Source organism: Somniosus microcephalus, chromosome 21 (genome assembly GCF_052327205.1).
Source record: "Somniosus microcephalus isolate GS21.2 chromosome 21, FLI_Smic_1.0, whole genome shotgun sequence".
NCBI classification, from domain to species: domain Eukaryota; kingdom Metazoa; phylum Chordata; class Chondrichthyes; order Squaliformes; family Somniosidae; genus Somniosus; species Somniosus microcephalus.
The window spans coordinates 33,034,419-33,060,389 of NC_141007.1; the positions used below are offsets into that span (position 1 = coordinate 33,034,419).

The 25,971-nt window shown below is 44.3% G+C and overlaps 1 protein-coding gene across 1 annotated transcript in view; it reads right to left on the reverse strand.

Annotated features, from left to right (window-relative positions):
• The window catches only part of LOC147102691 (protein shisa-6-like), a 631,586-nt gene that overhangs the window by 571,862 nt on the left and 33,753 nt on the right, over positions 1–25,971 (reverse strand). The window contains exon 3 of the mRNA XM_085963410.1: positions 390–547. Coding sequence (XP_085819536.1) covers positions 390–547 — 158 coding nt within the window. The remainder of the gene's footprint in view (positions 1–389; positions 548–25,971) is intronic.

Consider the following 25,971-nt stretch of genomic DNA (forward strand, 5'->3'; position numbering starts at 1 on the left):
GAACAGAGCGCTGCACACGAGTCCAAGCACACATGTGTAGTGCTCCTTTGTCAAGATCTGTCTCAGTTATCAGTTTCTGCAGCCTAATTGAAAATAAATTCAAAAATGTTCTTACAGAATAAACAATAGTAATAATGACAATAAACTCAAACTCAAATGTGTGTATTTGTCCAGGTTTTAGTGCACCAAGGTCTGATTTACACCTTAGCTTGTCTCGCTCTAAATCCGTGCCAAGTGTATTACAAGGCGTGTGAACCACAGCTTTCCATTCACTACTACCTTGTTGAGACACTGTAGTAAATACTTTAGCAGAAATCTATTATTTCAATGAATGATAGAAATCACGAAACACAAATAAGAACTCAGTTTCTGGATGAAATCCTGCTTACCGTGATTGCCCTTGGATGTTCGCACTGGTGTAAAGTGGTTTTTGGAGGTTCTAATAGGCGAGCTATCCTTGGGCGATCCATCTATTGCAGTCACATTCTCTCTCTCGTAGTGTGGTACTGGAATCGGTCCCTGGTTTCGTAAAATGTCTGCCAAGGCCCTGTGAAATGTCACAGAAAATAAGGTTTGAAACAAAGTACAGGGTATATACGTCATTTGCTATTCGTGTCCCAGTGTTTCTGGGTTTTTTCAGATAGAATTGCCTGGATCAATATTTGCTGATTGGTTGAATAGTAAGTATTCAAACTTAAGGCTGTAATTGGCTGAAACACCATTGTATAACTACTGGTATAGTCATTTGTAGTCAATGCTTGCTGTATCACCAGCAGGTGCAATTCATAAAAATTTAATGTCCATTTTAATCAACAAGTATCGGTGTAATATTTAGCAACGCTGTAATACAGTGGTGGTAACTGACAGCGATCAACTTGCAGATGTGGCTTTTTTAATTTTTATTTTGCATGGGTACAATTATAGAGTGACAATGATACACCATATATAGTATACAAAGTACAATGTATTGATATAGAGTCATAGGGGGTGGTTTTCTCAACTTGTCGGGTTTCAGTCCTGCCTCCATCGACTTGTGGCCAACCCACGCTATTTTCCCTTGATTGACCTTGTTAAGCCCATAGCAGGCCAATTAAGAGAAATCTGGTTGCAGAGAGCATCAGCGTATGACATTTCATCTGTCAAAATTAGCGTGCCAAAAAAGTTACCGCCCCCACGGCCAATTTTCCCAGGTAGCGCCCCGAAAGGGCAATCACGGTACTGCAGGCCTTCCTCCCCTTATTAAAGGGGAGGTGCCTGGTGCAGCGCATTCCGGCGCCCAGCTGGGCCACCAGGGATCGGGAGTGCTGGCAAATGAGCCCGGCACTCAAGAGGAGTGCCGGGCTCCGGAGAGCAGCCGGCACCCCGGGGGGGAGCTTCACGGGGGCCGGGCACAGCAACGGGGCCAGGTGCTGGTGGGTGGCCAGCAACAAAAATGGCCGCCCACCACCTCCCCTTTAACTAGCGCCGCCCCAGCCGCAGGTAGGCCCCCCTAAACCCAGCCGACATAGCGTCCGGCGGTAAGTCGGGGGGCGCCAACCAATATTACAACTGGGGTGCGAGTGGGGCGCTGCGCACGGCGATTATGTCATTGCCGGCGGTACAGCGCCGCGCGACACTAACGGTTACCGCCGCCACTAACCTCCCGCTGAACTTCACGGGAGGCGTTGGCGGCGCCGCGCCCAGTCGCTAGTTGATTTGCGCTCCATTAGTGTCCTCTTAGGGTGCTAATTGGAGGCACAAATCAAATGAATTTAGCCCTCATAGAATGATAACGGCACAGAAGGAGGCCATTTGGCCCATTGAGTCCATGCCAGCTCTCTGTGGAGCAGTCCAGTCAGTCCCATTCCCCCACTCTATCCCCGTAGCCCTGCAAGTTTATTTCCCTCAAGTGCCTATCCAGTCTCCTTTGAAAACATTGAGGGGTCGATTTTCATTGACCCGTGGAGTCAGGATTGGAGGCGTGCAGGGGGTTAAAGTCCCGAATTCGGGGGTCCCGACACCATCCCGCCCCCAACCCGCCTCCATGTAAGTTTCAAAGGAGGCGGGTACCCACCCCGCACTGGGACCCGCCTACCTGAGGCGGGAAGGGATTAGTGCTAATTAACTGCCTGTTAACAGGTAGTTAACAGGTAGTTTTTAGCCTAATCCCCATTTTAAAGCTTGAAGTGAGGGATTCCCGACAGCTCCAAACCACGCCAAGTTAGAGGAGTCGGGCCGTCGGGTTGAAGGACTTGGAGGGGTCGAGATGTCAGTGTTCAGGTGAGTGATGTGTGCATGATTGCAAAGGTAAGTGTGTTTGGTGTGTCTAAAGTGTGTAAAGAAGTTTAAATTACCTGTACTTACCTTTTTAGCCTTCCTTCCTCTAGGTTTCGGGAGTCCATCATCCAATCGGCACAGAAAGCAGAATGGCTGCGATCTGTCAAAAGTGACAGCCTGCAGCTTTCTGTGCCGGTGAGATTTCTAACTGAGTCTGTGGAGAAGGACTCAGGTTAGAAGTAAGACTGTCAGTGTTTGACAGCTTCAAACAGCTGTGAAACGCTGATATTTCATCTGTCAAAACATCTTGACAGATGAAATTTCAGTCTGTGACGTCACCTGTTGCTGGGTGGCCCTTAATTGGCCTGCTGAGCCCGCTGGGCAGGCTCAACAAGGTCAATCAAGTTAAAATCGCGTGGATTGGCCGCATCTCGATGGAGGCGGGACTACAACCCCGAAAGTTGTAGTCCCGCCTCCTTCCCGACTTCTGAATGAAAATCACCCCGAGTGTCTCCGTTTCCACCACCTCCGTCGGCAGTGAGTTCCAGGTCCTTGCTGTATGGATTACGCATTGCACACTTTGACCAATGGTGCATGGTTGTGGGTAACATGCAGATGGTGTAGATCAACAAATGTCCAAGACAAATGTGGCCCGTGTGCTCCTTAGATCTGGCCCACGAAGACCTTGCTGGGTCCTTTTAAGCTATTTAAACATCCCAATTTGGAAGAGTGAAAAAGCTTGATCTCACTTTTAAGGATTTTGTTAGGAAGTAGCCTTCTTGTACCAATCAGGTATCAGACTTTACCAGTCCTCCAACCCCAGGAACTTTCAGAGTTGAAACTTCCAAGTCTTTAAGCTCTGGGAAAGGGGGAAGGTTGCAGGATGGAGGGTAGTGAGGTGAGATGAGAGGCAGAGGGGGAGATGAGAAAAGGGAAAGGGGAGGGGAGGATGGGCATGGAGGGGTCTCATTTTTTGTGTATGGGGGCTCGCACTTCTGTATAACCATATGCAGCCTGGTTACTGCTCTCAACATGTATATCTAACTCACAGCTTTAAAAGATTGGGCATCCCTCACATGGGCACCATGCATTAGCATATACTCTGGGTAGGGGCCGGGGGGGTGGGGGGGGGAACGGAGGAGGAGAAGTTTTCCAAAGACGTACACTTGTGTAGTACCCCCTTACTATTTGACTCTTCCTGAGTGTCATGTAGTTGGGTGGGTTACTGTCTGCTTCTTCACATTGCACTTGTTTTTTTTAATCATAGCCATCTTTGTGTTACTGCTAAACTCTACCTTGTGTCAAAACAATGTCAGGTGTGACAGTCTGTACACAGTGTCACCTTCATTATCACCTCATGTACTAATTTTCCCCTTTGAAATACTTTTCATGTGTTCTGTCAGTGATTCTACTTTGGCTTTTATATTCTATGAGTAAAACCAATTATAGCGATGAAGCAATTCAGTCTACCACCAATATTATGGTTTTAAATCTTGCAGCTACTATGTACATACATTCCAATTTAAAACGAGTTTATGTTTCCTTTTTTAAACAATAAAAAAAATGCAGTATTCCAAATCACAACGGTTTGCTTTTTATTCGAGCAGTTCAGCAGCTGCTGGTACCTCATATGTTGACAGAACGCACGATCCTGAAAGCTTATAGTCCAGTTTGCTGGTTCAATAGAATTTTACCCAAGTAGTGCGTGAGGTATTTTTCTAGTCAACTTGTAATGTATGTACCTTTAAGGGGGGAACTACTTTTTACAGCTCATGTATACTGTAGTACCGGCAGTGACCACAACGCTGAGTAGTAATCTGTACAGATCAGTTGCAGTCTGAGTCACGTTGAGTAAACATCTATTGTACCGTTCTCCGCAGTCTGTGTCTTCTTATACACGGACGTAACATTGGCGATGAGGCAAGTTCGAACCTACCTGCAACTCTGCATCACCTCCCGGGGATTCGTTTCTGGAGATCAGTGGATTGGAGGTCAAGGCCAGAGACTCTGGCGTCGACCACGGGCAACCGCCCAGTCATCCAGCAGAGACTCGAGAATTGCGGGGGAGGCTGTCGAGAGCCAGGCTTGGCATTCCAGTCGAGGTGGTCCAGCGAAACGGGCTGGCAACAGGTAGTGCGCAGACCCTTCCCGGACAGCGGCGGGATAGAGCCCGACCGAGCGGCACAGCAAAGGGCCGAGCAGCGTTGACGGGGGAGAGAGAGAGAGGGCAGAGCGCACAGCGCACAGGGCGCAGCCGGTGTTCAGGGGCCGAGCAGCGTCGGAGAGAGGGAGAGAGAGACGCGCAGAAACCCGCGAGACGCCGCCATTGCCACGAGGACCGCCAAGAGCGGCGTTGGCAGCAGTGCAGGAGAAGCGTGTGAAACCTACAGGGTGCCGCCATTGCCACGAGAACCGCCGGGAGCGGCGTCGGCAGCAGCGGGGGAGGAAGGAAAGCGCGGGAGACGCCATTTTAAGCCATTGGGAGACGCCATTTTAAACCACACCCAAAATGCCGAAGAGTGGCAGTATCACTGCATTTGACAATGAAGTCGAAGATTGGACTACATATGTCGAATGAATAGAGGTGTACTGCAAGGCAAATGAGGTGTCAGATGACAAGAAAGCGTTGGTATTGTTAAATTTAATGGGTGCAAAGACGTATGGTTTATTACGAAATCTAGTAACCCCAACGAAGCCAATGGAAAAGAGTTTGAAGACATAGTAACGATACTAAAGGAACATTTAAACCCCACACCGCTGCTGATAGCAGAAAGATTCAAGTTTCACAAACGGAACCAGCATAAGGATGAAAGCAATGCTGATTATTTAACAGAACTGCGCAAACTATCGAAACACTGCCAGTTTGGAGCGGGACTGACAGATGCCTTAAGGGACAAGTTTGTGTGTGGGCTTCAAAGTGAAGGAACCCAGAAACGGCTTTTATCTGAAAAGGACCTTACGCTAGAAAAGGCTTTCAGCATTGCGGTATCATATGAAGCAGCAGCACGGGGCGCTGCAGACATACAACAGAGACCGCAAGAATATGGCACAAACGAAATGTCATATGGAACAGAGAAGTGCTATCGCTGCGGCAGAACAACACACGACCAAAATGATTGCTGGTTCAAAGACAAAGTGTGCAGACAGTGTGGAAAAGTAGGACACATAGCACGAGTCTGCAGGTCTGGAAAGAAAACCAGCAATAAGAAACCTACCAAAGGAAAGTACCAGAAGGTACATAAGATGACGGAGAATAGTTCAGATGAACAAAAGAGTGATAACGACTCCGAAAGCAGGGAACTCAGTTGTCTGAAACTACATAATGTGATCACAACGGAGGATCACCGAACCATTTGGGTCACTCTCAAGATAGCAGGAGTCCAGTTAAAGATGGAATTGGACACAGGATCAGCCCTAACAGTTATAAACCGACGGGACTACGAGCGGCTATTCTCACACATACTCTTGAGAGACACAAAAATTATTTTGAAGACGTATACGGGGCAAAAAGTCTACCCCAAAGGAAAAATAAGGGTGACCGTTATATATAACGGTAAGGAAACACCAAAACTAGACCTGTACGTATTGCAAGATGGAGGACCACCATTACTGGCACGTGAATGGATCCGGAAAATACAACTGGATTGGCATTCCATACAGGCACTGACTGTGGCTGACAAAAAGGATGATGACGTCACACCTGGGCGACTGTCAAAGATCCTAACTGACGCAAAAGAAGTGTTCCAGCAAGGACTCGGAACACTAAAAGGCATGACAGTGACGATTAAAATTGGAGAAAACGCAAGCCCAAAATTTTTTAAGGCCAGACTGTTACCTTATGTGATCTGCCCAGCCGTCGAAGCAGAGCTGGAGAGTCTGGAACGTTCAGGTGTACTGTTCAAGGTAGACTGGAGCGAGTGGGCTACACCCATCGTCCCTGTGATGAAAAAGTCGTTGAGCAGCACGCCTGGGGAACCAAAGAAGGTTCGCATCTGTGGGGACTTTAAGGTAACAGTGAACCCGGTCCTTCACACCGTAAAATATCCACTTCCGCGGATTGAAGATATTTTCGCCTCGCTATCTGGAGGGAAACGCTTCACTAAGATTGATCTGGCCCAAGCATATCTGCAAATGGAGGTAGAAGAAGCATCAAAAAAATACCTCACAATCAACACCCATAAAGGTCTCTACCAACACAACCAGCTGGTATTCGGGGTAGCATCAGCTCCGGCTATTTGGCAGAGGGCAATGGAACAAGTCCTGCAAGGGATCCCAGGGACCCAGTGTTATTTGGACGACATCCTGGTCACGGGCGAAAATGACAGTGATCACCTTGCCAACCTGGAGCAGGTGCTCACTAGATTGCAGGAATATGGGCTCCGAGCTAACCGCCCCAAATGCGAGTTTTTTAGAAAACAGGTCTCGTATTGTGGCCACGTTATCGATAAAGAGGGGTTACATAAGTCCCCAGAGAAGATTGAGGCAGTAGTCAAGGCTCCAGCACCGGAAAATGTGTCACAACTGAGGTCGTTCCTCGGGCTAGTAAACTACTACCATAAGTTCTTGCCAAATTTGTCTACAATACTACACCCACTGAACACCTTAATGCAAACTGGGGTGCCATGGAAGTGGAGTGCCGAATGTAGACGAGCGTTCCAGAAGACCAAAACACTAATCACATCGAAAGAGGTATTGGCCCATTACAACCCAGCATTACCAATTCAGTTGGCATGTGATGCGTCACCCTACGGCATTGGAGCGGTGCTGTCGCACAAATTCTCGGACGGCTCAGAGAGGCCAATAGCCATTGCGTCATGATCACTAACCTCAGCCGAGCGTAACTACGCCCAGATTGACAGGGAGGCCCTCAGCCTAGTGTGGGGAGTGAAAAAGTTCAATCACTATCTGCACGGGCAGAAATTCACCTTGCTGACTGATCACCAGCCTCTTGTCTCCATTTTTAATCCGAAGAAGGGCGTTCCGGTGATGACTGCACAACGACTACAAAGATGGTCACTTTTTCTAGGGGCGCACTACTATGAGATTGAATATAAGGGCACGAAACAGCATGGAAATGCTGATGGGCTATCACGCCTGCCACTGCCTACTGCGGAGGAAGCACCAGCAGTGGATCCTGTCGAAATATTGCATTCGACTATAGTTGACTACCTACCGGTAACTAACGCTTGTATCAAAAAGGAAACCCGAAATGACCCGACACTGTCTCAGGTATATGATTTGACGGTGAAAGGATGGCCAGCACATGGCGACTCACTGTTGCCAGCATTCTCGACAAGGAGAGAACAGCTGTCAGTGTGCCGGGGGACCTTGATGTGTGGATCCCGAGTGGTAATTCCACCCAAGTTAAGGGATAGAGTGCTCAATGAGCTTCATGAGGGTCATCTGGGAGGGGTAAAAATGAAAAGCCTAGCCAGGGCTTATGTGTGGTGGCCGGGAATCGATAAACAAATCGAGGACCTGACCAAGAGCTGCTCAGGATGCCACAAAGTCCAAAATGCACCACCACAGGCCCCTCTACACCCATGGGAGTGGCCCTCATCTCCATGGCAACGGGTGCATATTGATTTTGCTAGTCCATTCATGGACTCAATGTTTTTAATAGCTGTGGATGCGCACTTGAAATGGCCTGAGGTCATCAAAATGTCCTCCACAACCACGGAGAAAACTATTGCAGTCCTACGGACCATTTTTGCCAGGAATGGCTTGCCAGAACAGGTTTGCTCCGACAACGGACCACAGTTTGTGTCCGAAGAGTTCCGGAGGTTTTTGAAAAAGAATGGGGTAAGGCATTACACATCCGCCCCGTATCATCCAGCCACAAATGGATTGGCTGAGAGGTTCGTACAAACCTTTAAGAAGGCAATAAAGGCTATGTACAATGACAACATTCTGCTGCAGCACAAGGTGGACAATTTCCTGTTCGCCTACCGGAATGCGTCACATGCAGTCACCAACCAGGCCCCAGCCATGATGTTCTTTAACCGAAGGTTAAGATCTCACCTGGATTTGCTCAGACCAAACGTACGAAGAGATGTTGAGAGTAAGCAATTCCAGCACATCCATGAGAAGCCAACAAGGAGCTTCAATGTAGGGCAACCAGTCTTGGCCCGCGACTACCGAACAGAAAAATGGCAGCCAGGAACGATAGGCACACGGCAGGGCCCACTAATGTACACAGTGGACGTTGGGGAGAGCATTGTGAGACGCCATGCTGACCAGATCCTAGAGTCACAGGAACAAGTCAACCCCATGCCTCGCCCATACGTACCTGGTGATGAACCCGACGTACAGGTAGCATCTACCCCAGAAACAGTAGCATCGGAAGCTGATGAACCAACCGACGACAGGGGGCCAGAATCGCCTCCGCACCAAGAGCAAGACACTCAGGAAAGGCACTATCCAGAAAGGATCAGGGAGCCTCCCCAAAGACTGAATTTATAAATAGACTATTTTCAGCTAATGTTGCATGTTAAAAGTGTTACTTGTAATTAGTTTGATATTTAATTGTTAAATGAGTGTTATGGTACTGTTAATCTAAAAGGGGAGGAACTGTAATGTATGTACCTTTAAGGGGGAACTACTTTTTACAGCTCATGTATACTGTAGTACCGGCAGTGACCACACCTGTATATAATGCTGAGTAGTAATCTGTACAGATCAGTTGCAGTATGAGCCACGTTGAGTAAACACCTATTGTACCGTTCTCCGCAGTCTGTGTCTTATACACGGATGTAACACAACTGACGCAAAATATGTACATCTATATAACATGAGAAGAATAACCGTAAGGGTTCTGAGTAGCCATTTAATAATAATTGTGATTAAAAACAACAGTGTAGCACACAACAGAAAATGCTGGAAACACTCAGCAGGTCAGGCAGCATCTGCAGAGAGAGAAACAGAGTTAAAATAGTTGAGGCTTGTAATAAGGGAACATCTATAATTATGGGGGATTTTAACTATCATATTAATTGGAGAAATCAAATTGGGCAGGACTGCCTTGAGGATGAGTTCATTGAGTGTATTAGGGATGGGTTCTTGAGCAGTATGTAACTGAACCGACCAGGGGGCAAGCAACCTTAGATCTGGTCCTGTCTAATGAGACAGGATTAATTAAAAATGTCCCAGTAAAGGATCCCCTTGGAATGAGTGACCATAACATGGTTGAATTCCATATTCAATTAGAGGGTGAGAAGGTTGGATCTCAAACAAGCGTGCTAAGCTTGAATAAAGGAGACTATGAAGGTATGAGAGCGGAATTGAGTAGAGTGGACTGGGAAAATAGATTAAAGGGTAAGACAATACATGATCAGTGGTGTACATTTAAGGAGTTATTTTACAACTTCCAAAAAAATATATATTCCACTGAGAAGAAAAGGGTGTAAAAGAAAAGACAGCCATCCGTGGCTAAGTAAAGAAATTAAGGATAGTATTCGACTAAAAACAAGGGCATATAAGGTAGCCAAATCTAGTGGGAGGATAGAGGATTGGGAAAACTTTAAAAGACAGCAAAAAATAACAAAAAGATTGATTAAGAAAGGGAAGATAGATTATGAAAGTAAATTAGCAAAAAATATAAAAACAGATAGTAAGAGTTTTTATAGTTATATAAAAAGAAAAAGGGTGGCTAAAGTAAATGTTGGTCCCTTAGAGGATGAGACCGGGAAATTAATGGTGGGGAATATGGAGATGGCAAAAACACTGAAAGAATATTTTACATCAGTCTTTACAGTAGAAGACACTAAGAATATCCCAACACTGGACAAACAGGGGGCTAAAGGGGGGGAGGAGCTAAACACGATCAAAATCACTAAGGAAGTGGTACTCGGTAAAATAATGGGACTCAAGGCGGATAAATCACCTGGACCTGATGGCTTACATCCTAGGGTCTTGAGGGAAGTGGCGGTAGGGATTATGGATGCATTGGTAATAATTTTCCAAAACTCCCTGGACTCGGCAATGGTCCCGGCAGACTGGAAAACTGCTAATGTAACACCCTTATTTAAAAAGGGCAGTAGACAGAAGGCTGGAAACTATAGATCGGTTAGCCTAACATCTGTGGTAGGTAAAATTTTGGAGTCCATTATTAAGGAGACAGTAACAGGACATTTGGATAATCATAATTTAATAGGACAAAGTCAGCATGGTTTTATGAAGGGGAAGTCATGTTTGACAAATTTGCTGGAGTTCTTTGAGGAAGTAACATATAGGGTGGATAAAGGGGACCCAGTGGACGTAGTGTATTTAGACTTCCAAAAGGCATTTGACAAGGTGCCACACAAAAGATTATTGCTTAAGATAAAAAATCACGGGATTGGGGGTAATATTCTGGCATGGATAGAGGATTGGCTATCTAACAGAAGGCAGAGAGTTGGGATAAATGGTTCATTCTCAGACTGGCAATCAGTAACTAGTGGTGTTCCGCAGGGGTCAGTGCTGGGTCCCCAACTCTTTACAATCTATATTAACGATTTGGAGGAGGGGACCGAGTGTAACATATCAAAGTTTGCAGATGATACTAAGATGGGGGGGAAAGTAGTGAGTGAGGAGGACATAAAAAACCTGCAAGGGGACATAGACAGGCTAAGTAAGTGGGCAGAGATTTGGCAGATGGAATACAATACTGGAAAGTGTGAGGTTATGCACTTTGGCAGGAAAAATCGTAGAGCAAGTTATTACCTTAATGGCAAGAAACTGGAAAGTACTGAAGTACAAAGGGATCTGGGGGTCCTGGTGCACGAAACTCAAAAGGTTAGTATGCAGGTGCAGCAAGTGATTAAGAAGGCCAATGGAATGTTGGCTTTCATTGCTAGGGGGATAGAATATAAAAATAGTGAGGTATTGCTTCAGTTGTACAAGGTATTGGTGAGACCGCACCTGGAATACTGCGTACAGTTTTGGTGTCCATACTTAAGAAAGGACATACTTGCTCTCGAGTCAGTACAAAGAAGGTTCACTCGGTTAATCCCGGGGATGAGGGGATGGACATATGAGGAGAGGTTGAGTAGATTGGGACTCTACTCATTGGAGTTCAGAAGAATGAGAGGCGATCTTATTGAAACATATAAGATTGTGAAGGGGTTGGATCGGGTGGATGCAGGGAAGATGTTCCCGATGATGGGTGAAACTAGAACTAGGGGGCATAGTCTTAGAATAAGGGGCTGCTCTTTCAAAACTGAGATGAGGAGGAACTACTTCACTCAGAGGGTGGTAGGTCCATGGAATATGCTGCCCCAAAAAGATGTAGAAGCTACATCATTACATAAATTTAAAACAGAAATAGACAGTTTCCTAGAAGTAAAGGGAATTAAGGGTTACGGGGAGCGGGCAGGAATTTGGACATGAGTCTAGGTTCGGATCGGTCATGGCCCTGTGGGTAGCGGAGCGGGCCCAGGGGCCGTGTAGCCTGATCCTGCTCCTATTTCGTGTGTCTAATTCTGTTAGATTCAGGAGATGGTTCTGTGATAGTGGATTGGCAGTTAGGATCAGATCAGCCATGATCTTATTGAATGGCGGAGCAGGCTCGAGGGGCCGATTGGCCGACTCCTGCTCCTATTTCTTATGTTCTTATGTTCTTATGTAACATTTCAGGCCGATGACCCTTGGTCAGAACTGAGTATTTCCAGCATTTCCTGTTTGTATTGCATCTTTAATAATGCCTGCTTCACACTTTTCAAGCAGCTACTTTGTCACTTCACCAGCAGAAGTGGCGTATTTTGTTCATGCAGCTGTGGTGTCTGCAAATCATTTGCAAAGAGGCATGAGCAGGACAGGAAAACTTGATTTTGTTAAGAAAGTTGAACAAAACTTTGTGTGCCACACCCCTTTCACGCTTTTGGATCTCCGTTAACATCGTCACCCAGTGGAATTTGCTGTGCTCCAACTCACCAGCAGGTCTTGGAGGATAAGTGGAGTCTGTCCTTTCTTTTCCCTTATTAAAATTCCTGCCCAATTTACACCTGGTTTCAGATCCAATCTCTCTCACCCTCTAGATCTGTTCAGTTTAATCTACCTAGCGTGTTATTGATGGAATGCACCACCACAGTAGTTGTGTCTTTGCTCTCTGGCTAAATTGTTTTTATCTTTCTAGTAAATGATCAGGTTTCTGCTTGTACATTGATGTGTCCTCTTGTACTACACCTATTCCCCTACAGGGCATCTTGCTGTCAGTTGTCTGATCGCATCCTGCCAGGTGCATGTACTCTGGTCTGTGTCTTCTCCTTTCTACCTGCACAGAGAAAACACAGCTCATTCCATCTCTATTATATGGGAACAGATGATATTCCAGGTTGCCATTCCTTTATCTCTTCCTCGTTGTAACCCCCTCCATCTTTTCCTATCAACTGGCATTTCTCGACTCTGACAGTAACGGCCTTTTCCTTCGCTGCATCTTACTTCTGGTTATTCAGCTGACACTTGTTTCCTGTCTCAGGTCTTCCATTCTCAGCTATGAATTTCAAGTTCACTCTTACAGCCACTTGAGTTATATAGTGGCATTATTTCAACAGGACCTTTTCCCAATTTAGTGTTATTCCTCATCATTGAGAGCTTTGTGTATCTTTCCTTGCCTTTTAACTCATTGACAAGGTGAACAGAGCAAGATCTGATCAGCTGGGAGCATGTCTTGAGGAGGTTGTACATCCTGGAAGCTGTTCCAATACGCTGACTAGATTTTTCTTCATTTGCAGTTGTATCTTGATAGAGAATTATCTAATCTCGTTTGTTAGGTTCATCCCTATTAAATTGTTGCCCTTACTCAGACTAACTTGTTGAAGTGCTTCTATTTGTTTCCCCGGCCTTCCATCCCCCCCCACTCCTGTTTTAATAGTTGGTATCTAAAATAGTAATATACTTTATAGGCACATCAATAAAAAAAGGAAGGTTGGGATGGGAATACGGCCATTAAGGGATAGTCAGGATAATACCACAGGTAACGATAGAGATGGCAGAAATATTAATTAATTATTTTGCATCAGTATTTACCAGGGAGATATAACAGATGGACATGACATTGGATGATGAGATTAGTAATGAGATAAGTGCATTTAAAATAAAAAAGGGGATATATTAAATATATTAATCAAACTCAAAGAGGAGAAAACCACTGGTCCAGATGGATTGCATCCACGCATTTTAAAAGAATCTAGGGAAGAGATAGCAGAGGCATTACTACGCTTATTTAGTAATTCAGTAGAAAAAGGTGTAGTGCCAGAGGACTGGCAGATAGCTAATGTAATACCTATATTTAAGAAGGGGGATAGAACATGTCCAGGGAATTATAGACCAGTCAGCTATGAATTTAGGAAATATAATGGAATCCCTACTAAAGGAGAAAATAGATGAACATCTAGAAACCAAAAATATAATAATGAATAGTCAACATGGATTTCAAAAGGGAAAGTCTTGCTTGACCAACCTTATTGGATTTTTTGAAGAGATAACAGAGAGAGTAGACAGTGGTAATGCAGTAGATGTAATTTAGCTGGATTTTCAATAGGCCTTCGATAAGGTGCCCCATAATAGACTGATGAACAAGGTCAGAGAATGCGGAGTCAGGGGACAAGTAGCAGAATGGATTGCTGGCTGGCTTCAGGACAGAAAGCAGAGAGTAAAGGGTAGCTATTCACAGTGGCAGAAGGTGGGTAGTGGTGTTCCACAAGGATCAGTGCTGGGATCACTGCTGTTCACAATTTACGTTAACAATTTAGACTTAGGAATCAAAAACACAATTTCTAAATTTGCAGATGACACCAAATTGGGGGGATAGTCAATACTGAGGAGGACTGCAACAAGTTACAGCATTTCATTAATAAACTTGCAGAATGGGCATATAATTGGCAAATGAAGTTCAACACAGATAAATGGGAGGTATTACATTTTGGTAGGAAGAATAGGGAGGTCACTTATCACTTGGAGGGTGCGAGTCTAGGTGGCGTAGATGAACAAAGAGATCTCGGAGTACAAATGCACAAATCACTAAAAGTTGCGAGACAGGTTAGCAAGACCATGAAAAATGCAAACCAAGTACTGGGGTTTATTTCTGGAGGGATAGAATTGAAAAGTAGGGAACTTACACTAAACCTGTATCAAACCTTGGTTATACCACACTAAGAGTACTACGTAGAGTTCTGGTCGCCATATTAAAAAGGATATAGAGGCACTGCAGAGGGTGCAGAGAAGATTTACAAGGATAATACCAGAAATGCGAGGGTATACCTATCAGGAAAGGATGAACAGGTTAGATCTCTTTTCTCTTGAAAAAAGAAGGCTGAGGGGTGACCTAATAGAGGTCTTTAAAATTATGAAAAATGTTGATAGAGTGGATACAGAGAGAATATTTCCACTTGTGGGGAAGAGCATAACTAAAGGCCATCAATATAAGATAGTTACCAAGAAATCCAATAGGGAATTCAGAAGAAACTTATTTACCCAAAGAGTGGTGAGAATGTGGAACTCGCTACCACAGGGAGTGGTTGAAGTGAATAGTATAGATGCATTTAAGGGGAGGCTGGACAAGCATATGAGGGAGAAGGGAATAGAGGGTTACGCTGATAGATTTAGATGAGGAAAGACGGGAGGATAAACGCCGGCATGGACTGGTTGGGCTGACTGGCCTGTTTCTGTGCCGTATATCCTATGCAATCTTATGTAATCTTTCTGACTGGGAGAGGGAGAATTCTGTCATCCCTCCTTTTCAAGTTGTTGGGATCATTTCTTTCTCATACTTTTAGAATTGATAGTCAGTCCCTTCTACTCTCTCGAGTCTTGCTTGCTTCTTCTTCCCATTGCTTGGTGGGATCTCACATTGACACGTGCTCTCTTGTGAAAGGCACGATATAAATGTAAGTCTTTCTTCATTTTCTCTCTTGTTCCTGATTTAAGTACTTCCTTTGCTCTGTGTGTATTATAGGCACATGGTTGACCTTATGAGTGGGGGTGAAGAATAATAAACAGGAGTTTCTGCTGTGTGCAGTCTCAGCTTCCCTTCCTGGGAAGGTTTTCACAACATGTCTTTGTTTCCAGGAGAAGGTAAGTGTTCCTTTATGATCTCCAGCAGAAGTGATTGTAGATCTTCGAGCAGCCAGGAGAAATAGAGAAATTGGCTTATGCAATGACTTTTGAGTTTGGAAAACGTTTTTCTGTTAAATTCAGTGGTGGGTTGTTCGTTCCCACTGACATTACTAGACAGAAATTTACAATGCATCCCATCTTATTACTTGTCATTGCCATTGATTACTTTGCCTCCTTTGGGAGCATTCCTCGAACCCAACTATTATTCATCAGACATACACCTGTTAACCTCCTCATGCTCCCAGCTGATATGATTTCCCTCTGTTCACCTTGTCAAGGAGCTAAAAGGTAAGGAAAGCTGCACAATGCTCGCAATGGATGAGGAATCTATTACTATTCTTAGAACCACTTTATTTTGCAAGGTCTCTCTATCTTGACCAATTCATGTTAAAAGTGGACACTTCCCTAGTTTCCACATTCATTCTAGGCATGTTGCTGAGTGACATCTGTCCAAATTCAACAGCGCTTACTGTCATTTTTATAATCTGACTTTTAGCCCCTATTCATTTTACAGTTACTATGAAGTATATAGGTAAGATAAACAGAATCTTGCAGCTCCTCTTGGTGTCAGTCATCCAGTTCTCCCATATCCACCTCTCTGTCAGGGCGTCAAACCTTAAAACTGCCAGATTCACCCCTTTATACACCCATTGGTTTATTTTGCTTGTTATGTCAAATACAACGTGACCCCACCTGTCCAAGCTTTAACCATGTTTAAGATTGGGGCTTATGCGACTTGCAATTATATTCACAGGAAAATGTCACTGAACCTTCAAAGATTTAGAATTACCCCCCGCCACAATACCCTTTCTTTATCATCAGTTCATTTCTGCTGCCTCATTCTTGGTTGCTTAAATGACCATAAATACAATCCTTCTCAAAAAATAAAGAGGTGCAGAGCTGTTAATTAGACTTATCTAACACTTTATGATGGCAAATATATTTATATTCAGTATACTACGCAGAGACCTTCCATCTCAAGATTTAGGGAAATCACATTATAATATTCACCTAAAAGAGAAAACCTGAATGGTAGGATAAACATTAAATATCACAGCACTTCACCCAGACATAGTTTAAGAGGATCAACTTTATGTGTTGAGAAGTCTTGTTAGAATAGGCCTGGAAGGTTTGAATATGTCTAGGAGTGTGGAAGAACTATGGAGTTACTTCAAAAAGGTGATTCTGAATGCAATGAACCAATGTGTACTGATGCAAAATAAAGGTACCAAGCTAGGCACTTTACAGCCTTCTGGACTCAACATTGAGTTCAACAATTTCAGACTATAACCCCTGCCCCCATTTTTCAGGCTGTTGATGATTCTGCCATCCCCTTTTGCACCATTTAATCCTTCCTGCCTCCCACCCTATCACAGACTGGTCCTTCAGTTCCTTCCTTCCCTCCCCTCCCCCTTTCCCTACCTCTGCTCCTGCTTAAAACCTGTTACATCTCTAACCTTTTCCAGTTCTGACGAAGGGTCACAGACCTGAAACGTTAACTCTGTTTCTCTCTCCACGGATGCTGCCTGGCCTGCTGAGTGCTTCCTGCATGTTTCTGTTGTTATTTCTGATTTCCAGCATCCGCAGTATTTTGCTATTGTAAAGGCACTCCTGTCTGGATGAATGGAACTACCAAACAACTCAAAGAAGAAAATAAATATTTTAAGGCCGATAAGGAAAATGGCGCAGAATTAAAACGGATTCAATACCAAAAGGCATGGCTGGAGTATAAAAAGGGCATCAAAATGGCAAAGAAAAATTTTGAATTGAATATGGCAAGAGATTCCAAAAAACGAGGGTGGAGTGGGACCACTGAATCTGGGTTCAGCTGAGGCTATGACAACTGATACAACACAAGCTACAAAAGTGCTCAATACATTTTTTTCCTGAATTTTGACCAAGGAGGAGACAGTTAACTTATTTGATCTGGAAAAGGAACTAGAGGGTATTGCAGAGGTAAGTTGAGACATTACTGTATTCACATTATTCCCAACATGGTTGCCGAACAGCTGTACAACCTAAAGGTAAATAAATCTCAGGGGCCAGATAAGATACATCAGAGGATCCTTAAGGAAATAAGGGACACATTGCAGGAACTCGGGCACAAATCTTCCAGAAATCACTGAATACTGGAGAGGTGCCTGGGGACGGGAGAAAGCAGATGTTACTCATTTAAAAAAAAAAATAGTAGCGAAAGTGATCCGGGAAACTGCAGTCCAGTGAGTTTGACATCCACTGTGGGTAATGTTATAGAAACCTTTATTAAAGATAAAATTGTGGAGTATCTGGATAGAAATAAAATCATAAAAGATAGCTAATATCGGTTCATGAAGGGAAAGTCTTGTCAATCTAACTTTGGTTTTCTTTGAGGGTGTGACAAAGGGACTTGCTGGGGTAAGGCAGTGGATGTGATGCTCTTGGATATCAGTTAGGCCTTTGATACAGTTCCTCTGGAAAGACTGGTACTATAAATGAAGAAAGCAGGAATCAGTGGAAATATTTTACAATGGATACGTAACTGGTTGACCAATAGAGCCCAGAGGATGGTAATACAGGGACTGTCATCAGCCTGGGAGAATGATACTCGTGGGGTCCCACAGTGGCCTCTTTTGGAACCTCTTTTCTTTAATATCTTCATAAATGATCTGGAACTCGGAGTCATGAACACAATGGCTAAATTTCCAGCTGATACCAAGCTAATGAAGGTAGTAGACTTCAAAGCTGAACAGGATAAACTACAGGAGGATCTGAATATACTTGGGAATCGAGTTGACAGGTGGCAGATGAAAGTCAATGTAGAGAAATGCAAAGTGCTTCACATTGGAACAAAAATTCCAGGAAAGGACTATTACTTAAATGGAAAGAAAATATATGCATGAAAAATGAAAGAGATCTGGCAATCCTGATTGACAACAAATTGAAGCTATCGCAACAATGCTCAGTGGCAGTGAGTAAAGTAAATCAGATATTGGGATGTATTAAAAGGTAAATATTTTGTTGAAATAGTGGGGTGATCCTGCTACTTTATGAATCATTGGTGTGACCATACTTAGAATACTGTGTACACTTCTGGTCGCAACAGTACAAAAGGGTATTGCAGCTATTGAAAGGACACAGAGAACAACCAGAATGATTGAGGGGATGGAGGGATTGTATTATCAGGAACGATTATGTAAATTGGGCATGTTCTCACTGGAAAAGAGATGGTTGAGAGGTGATATGATTGCTGTTTTTTAGGAATCTAAAGGGAGTAAATAATATAGACCATGACAAGCTGTATCACATTTCCAGCATAGTAGAACCAGAGGACACAGCCTGCGCTCGAAGGGTGTAAATTCAAAACAAATCTGTGAAAACATTATTTCAGTGAGCGAGTGGTAAATCTATGGAACAGGCTCCCTGAGGAGACGGTGGAAGCAGTTCGCATTGATCCATTCAAATGCAAATTAGATAGATTTCTTTCAGAAAATAATGCAGGGATACAAAATGTTAGTGGTTTGAGGCATGACATATGGTAAGTGTAGCATGCATGGGAAGAACAGGTGACTTTGGACCTATGGATCCCAAAGCACTCCACCACCAGGGGTTTCCTCCCTTCATGTCTGGGTCTTTTGTAGACTAATTCATAGGGATTGATGGCCACAATTAGTCAGTAACTCTGTTATCGTTGTATAATGTGACTACCAGGATGATAAAAGGCGAACTAATTGGATCTTGGACTTTTCTCGTCTAGCAATTCCGATGTCCCTCTGAGAAGTGTGATGTCAGCAAAGTAATGTTATGATCTTTCTGGAATGTGTGGGAGGCAACTGCTGCTGAAGAAGTCAACACTATTACAAAGTGCAGGGAAGTCAGAATCACCGGTGGGATTTGTATGCTGCAAAGCATCGAAAGGTTAGCAAAATGGATGCATAAATGCAAACCGAAAATTTATTAGAATCTTTGCCACGAATCTAACATTGTGTTATTTTGTGAGCCCAAAATATATGGATTGGTAAGGATATACAAGCTTTTTAAAATTGCATATTTAAAAAAAACACAGAACCTTTACTGCAACAGGACACCCACGAGGTGCTGCGATCGCCATTTTACCATAACAGTTATTAATGACTGGGGGTGTGAGTGAGGTAGCCATTCGTAAGCCATGGCTAGCCAGAACTAAACACGGAGTGCTTTGGAAATGAAGGTCCTTTTAAGACTTGTTAGGAAATGTTATTTCAATTTGCAGTCCGCCTTAAAGAGGGAGCATCTTCATTAAAAAGTGTTAAAGCTTGCCAGTCTTCTGAGTTTGCCAAAGACCCAGTGCACTGGGGCACTTTGTGAGGAAACATGTCACTGCATCACAGAGGTGCCATTCCGCCCCCTCGCACGTGGGGAGCAATTTCAACTTCCGAGCGGCCGAGAGGCTGGAGCCATTTTGAAGCCCTAGGCCTCGTTTAAATCGAGCCAGAGAGCTGCGGGCGCCAAAACTGGTGACCCGATGCAGCTCGCTGGATTCAGTCTAGCATTGTTGGGCAGCAAGGTGAGTCCAGGCGGGCAGGGGTTGTGATCACTGGAGAGGGTGGGGGGGTGGGGGGGAACCTATGGTCAGCAGTGGCCCATATTATTTTTATCTCCTCCTGGCCCCACAACATTCATTTGCAACTTACTTTTCTCGGGGCCTCTTCAGCTGTATCGGCCAATTCGATCCTAAAATGGCAATCAGGGTCCTACGTACATCACAGGACCCTGACTTCCATATTGAAAGGGGCCTACCGTCTGAAACAGGCTTCAGCAGTAGGCCCCTGTGAAATCATTCTATGATTCTAAAGTAAGAGTTGGTTGATTGTCGGTCTTAACTGGGCGGTAAATCTTCTAACTTCATTTGGAGGCCATTGTTAGTTGCTGATTTTTGGCAAGTTACAATTGACCCCATGATGTGAATGAGACCGCAGTATTCTGGTGGCTCTCGCCAGCAAAAAAAAGGGCAGCACCTCTTTAAAATGCTTGTGAGGCCAGTAATTAGTCTTGTATTCTATAACATCAGGGGTCACACAACAATTGTACACATGACAAGTGCAGAAATAATTGCTTGTGGAAACTCGCTGGTAATTAAATGTTGTCAAACAATGGTTTAATTCTTCATCCAAACTATCAGAAAAAGGCTCAGAATAAAAGATGCCACTCTTAAACCTCTAAGTATTTTGCACCTTTTTAATGTGGATGCACCTAAAGTATGGTATAGTACGAAAACTGATTCAATAAGAAAAAAGGCATTTCACATGTAGAAATAATGGGCAATTTAGAGTTTAGAGCATGGTATTCACATTGGCTAAGCTCTGAATAATGGGGTCTTAAGTTGACCCATTTTTATATGCACAATTAAGAGATTGGCAATTATAAGGATGGAAATGAGCAGTGGTCTACAATGAACCATGGAGGCACTGTTTGGGTACACCATATCAACCCGGCTCAGTTGGTAGTACTCTTGTCTCTAACTGAAAATGTTCCACACTCCAGGACCTGAACAAAATAATCTGGGTTGACCCACTGCAGTGATTGGAGGTGCTGTCTTTCCCAGAACTGCCATCGGCAGGAGTTCTGATGAAAGGTCATCGCCCTGCAACGTTAACTCTGTTTCTCTCTCTACAGATGCTGCCTGACCTGCTGAGTATTTCCAGCATTTTCTGTTTATATTTGAGCAGGAAGGTGTTCGCTATGTGCAGGACAAGTTTTAAAAATAGGGCAGATATAGGGGGCTGTCATTGATTAGTTGTTATTGCATGCCACCCAACAGGTACCCAAAGAGAGCACTGGTGGCAGCCAAACTCCCAAAGTGTACACACTTTAGTATACCTACCAATCTTCAACATTTCATGCCTAATGTCAATATTTTGGGGTTTGGCCACCATGACAAAAATCAACAAAACCCAACCCCTTCCCCCCCCCCCCCCCGCACCCCACTTCCACTTCTACCTGAGTCCAGCTACTAATGCATTGGACCAGAACATGCTCTCCTCTCTACACTAGGGCAGCAATTGCCAGGTCTGTGTATACTGCAGGCTGGAACTCTCATGAGAACAGGAGCTTTTGCCCACAATATACAAGACCTAGCAACCACTACCCTAATGCTCGCAGTGGGACAGAAAGGAGCGAGCAACCGGGCCCAGTATACTAGCAGCCAGACTCGGGTAGGAGCAGGACTGAGTGAGGAAGAGGGGCAAATTAATCCAAATGAGGGGAGCAAATGGATGTTAATTGAATGGAATCAAATGGATGGCTGTTGAAGGGAACAAATGGATGGCATTGAAAGGGATAAAATGGATGGTAATTGAAGGGGAGCATGAACTTTGGAAAAGCAAAAAATGCCACCTTGAACTGTGGGAGTAGAAGACCTGCTTAACTGAGTTGGAGGGGAAGGAGAGTGCCAGGTTAAATTGATAAGCAGAAGGAGAAGAATATCAGTATGAACTGAGGGTGTGGATGGGGTACAGTGTCTTTGTGAACAGGGTATAGGGGGGATAGCATGAACTAGAATTGTAGGAGATTGGATGTGGGAGAGTGACTGTTGAGATAATTTTGGGGGAAATGATGGACTAGTTGAAAGTCCAAATGCCACTTACATTAAAAATCTAGTAATTTTGAAGTATAATAGTGCTAATAATAAACCAAAATGCATTGTGTAAAAATTCAAAATCTTCTAGGGAAATATACCCTGGATCCTGCACAATTTCAGCATGAATTTCGTCTCCAACATCTGGATGCCCCCTTCCATCTTTCATACATTTTTATTTTATCCTTCCTCCAATATTAGTGAAGGAATGCTGTATATACCTACTGCTAAAGTCACAAAGCCCCTGTAACTACTTGTTTTCACATGTCAGCCATTCTTGAATTGTCAACTTTTTGGGAGTTGCGTCCACATTTTATCATGCTGTCGTTCAACATTTTACTAGTTTCCTAATTCAAACTGATAGTCTATAAATCTGAGTACAGCATTATAAAAGAAAGAAAGACTTGCATTTATATAGCACCTTTCACAACCTCAGGACATCTGACACCTATGTAAGACAGCAAATAATCCTGTATCTAACTGCCATGAATCTACACTGTAAATACCTATCAATCGCATCACTTCTGTAGGCAACCCAGTGCTTATGGGATACACTCGGAGTACAGTCGGAGGAGCTTTGAATTGTAGCGACTCACCACAAATGCTCAACTCACAAATAAAATGTTCACATCATTAAAAAACAAACAAATAGGTGGTCGTTCTGGAGAGTAGCACACTCTCAGTGCTCAATGTGGCTGAGTCACTCTTGTGGCTTTATCACTGTATTGCTGCTTTGTAATTGGGTAGGTGCTGAGAGGCTGTTTCCCCTGGCTGGAGAGTCTTAGAACTAGGGTTAGGGGTCGGCCATTTAGGACTGAGATGAGGAGAAATTTCTTCACTCAGAGGATTGTGAATCTTTGAAATTCTCTACCCCAGTGGGCTGTGGATGCTCAGTCGTTGAGTGTATTCAAGACTGAGATCGATAGATTTTTGGACTCTAAGAAAATCAAGGGATATGGGGATCAGGCAGGAAAGTGGAGTTGAGGTCGAAGGGCAGCCATGATCTTATTGAATGGCGGAGCAGGCTCGAGGGGCCGTATGGCCTACTCCTGCTCCTATTTCTTATGTTTTTATATTCTTATGTAATATCCTCTTTCTTGTCCATTAGTCAATGTCTTCCACTTTAGACGGTCATGTTTCAATTTTACTTTTCAACATCACACTATCAACTGTGCAGATCACTTCACCTTTACAATAATTTATCTGATTAACCAGTCTATTCTTTTATTATTCAAGGGAAATTTGTTTTCTGCTTAAGAGTGTTCTTTTCTCTTGAAATTACTTGAGTTCATTATTTTAAAATTAGACTATTTAAATGACAACTCCCACAATGGAAGACAGATTTCATTAAAACTGTGCAATAAGGAAAATCCTCCTGGGCTCTACATTAATTTCTGTAATCTGGCTGCTAAGTAGGCAAGCAATTGGTTTTAATTTATTTGCCTAAGAAAACCTTTATATGTGATTTCAGATATAATTCTAGAAATAAAGTGTGGGACATAGTTCTCTTTGGACACACATAGCCCAGTAATGACTTGGAAGACCACTATATAACATTTCTTATGACTGTAGATGTATGTGTCTTAGAAATACCTACAGTTAAAATGGAAGCTATCTTTCCTTAAAGGAGACCAAAGTCCAGTTTCAAGATAAGGGAAACGTCGTTGATCCACAGATTAGCTAGAATAGAGAAGCTTAATTCTATGTGCTAATCACATTATTGGTCCTATGACGAGTAATGAGGACTTCATTCGCATTTCATTTTATGCAAGTTGTGTCGTTAAGATGAGTGGTGTGTACGGTGGTTTATGCCTTGCCTCACTGAACGTCCACAGGAGTTCGCATGTAAAGTATTAACAATACATTCAGAGCAAACGGTGGCCAGTGAAGTTGTGGAACTCTTGAACGATCCCGGGAATAACAGTATCAAGTGACCAAGGGATGACAGTTATGCACAGTGACGTCTTTGTATCAGTATTCTCCGAGGAAACCATGGGAGGCCTTTCCAGTAGAGAGGGGTGCAATTGCCAGGGAGGGATGAGCAAATATTAAGAATGTTAGAAATTGCAAATAACGAATAGGCTGAGGGCATAAAAGAGGACAAAGCAACCAGCACAGATGGCAAACAGTTTTAAGGATGCATTAGAAACAGAAAAATACTGCCCAAGGATTGAAGAAGAGCAAATGTATAACATTTATAAAAATTGTCGTAAAGATAACCCTGGGAGCTATGAGCCAGAGTCTAACATCTGTACTAGTCAAAACATTAGAGGGCATAATGAAGGAGGAAATATTGAACCATCTAGAGATAGAGGCCATGTCTGACAAATCTATTGGGATTCTTTGAGCAGATAACATGCCTAGTGGAAGAAGGGAACTCACTACATGTTATATATTTAGATTTAAACAACATATTTGACACAGGGCTGCACATAATAATAGTCCATAGGCATGGAATAGAGGGGAATCTTCTGAAATGGATCAGAAACAGGCTTCAACAGAGGAAGCAAAGGGTCATTTTATGTGGAGCTGTATCAGAGTGGAAGAAGGTGGTTATTGAGGCGCTTCAAGAATCAGTCCTCGGACCATTGTTTGGAAGTGGGGACAGAAATGAATTTATCTATGTTTGCTGACAGTACCAACTGGAGAGGTCTGCAACTAATGAAACAACTGGACCAAGAGAGGGATCTGGATAGATTTGGAGATTCGTCTCACAAGGAAGAATCTGTTCAGTGAAATAAATGCAAGGTGAAGAGACTATTGCAGAAGAATAAGCAGTAGATACAAGGTGAAAGTGCAATACAGGACACAACACAAGAGAAAGGTCTGGGGGACTGGTGGGGAGCTCAGTGAAATGGTGCAGTGTGTGGTAGCAGTAAAGAAGGCAAGCAAGATTGTAGCTTAGGTTGTACAACCAGTTCTGGTCAGTGTACTACACTGAGAACATTCTGGCTTTAGAGAGGATACAGAAGGCAGCAACTAAACTGATATGGGGGAATTAAACACCTTAAGGGGGGGAATTATAACCCCCAAGAATGGGCAGGTTTGGGTCGGGTGGGAGGTTAAAGTGGTCGAAATCTGAATCCCGACCCAACCCGCCCACTTCTGGCTTTAATGGGACGGGACGGGGATCGGGAGGCCAACCCACTCCCAGGAGGTGGGTTGGCACGTCAAATATTATAATGAGGCTGCGTGCCTCATTTCGAATTTTCATTTCCAATTTAACTCTGGGCAGCCGGGTTTCCCAGGCCTCGGGGAACCCGACAGCTAAAGGAAGTTGAGGAAAGCTGGATTCAGGAGTTAAATGCATTCAGCATCCTTGCCCTGTCAACCCCCCATGATCGGACACCACCCCCTCCCCACTTTTCTGATCTCCTCCCCACCTCTATGACAAGGCCTCTGATCCACCTCCCCACACCCCCAATGGGGACTCCGATCTCTGATCCCTGGCCTTTGACTCCCCCTCCGACCACTGATCCCCAGCCCCGGTCCCTGATCCCCTCCAGTCTCCGATCCATGGCCCTTGACTCTACCCACCCCCTGCCCCCGGCCTCCGAGATCCCCGGCCTCTGACCTCCCCCCCACCCGCCCCCCCCACCGGCCTTCTGATCCTGGCCTTCCAACCACCCCAACACCCTTTCTCCAACACCCTCCGTTACTGGCCCCCTCCAATCTGACCTTCCCACCAACCGCTCCCCCGCCCCCAACCAGATCACGGCCTTTCGACCCCTGCTGATCTCTGACCATCCCCCACCTCCCTGACACCGGCCTCCAATCCCTCCCTCCCTCCTCTCTGTTCCCTGGCTGCAGCCCGGTGCTGCAAGCTAACTCACCCGACAGCCAGACAGCCTCACAAACTGGCTGGCTACGGGGGAGGCGGGGGGACGGACGGTGGAAAACATAAAAAAAACATTAAATTCTGCAAGGCCTGAGCGAAGCCTGTTGTCCCGGGTCAGCCCCTCACTCCCCACCTCCAAGTTAAAAGCCTGCCCCTTAGGTTTCCACTTTGGGTGCAATCGGCAATCCAGCGC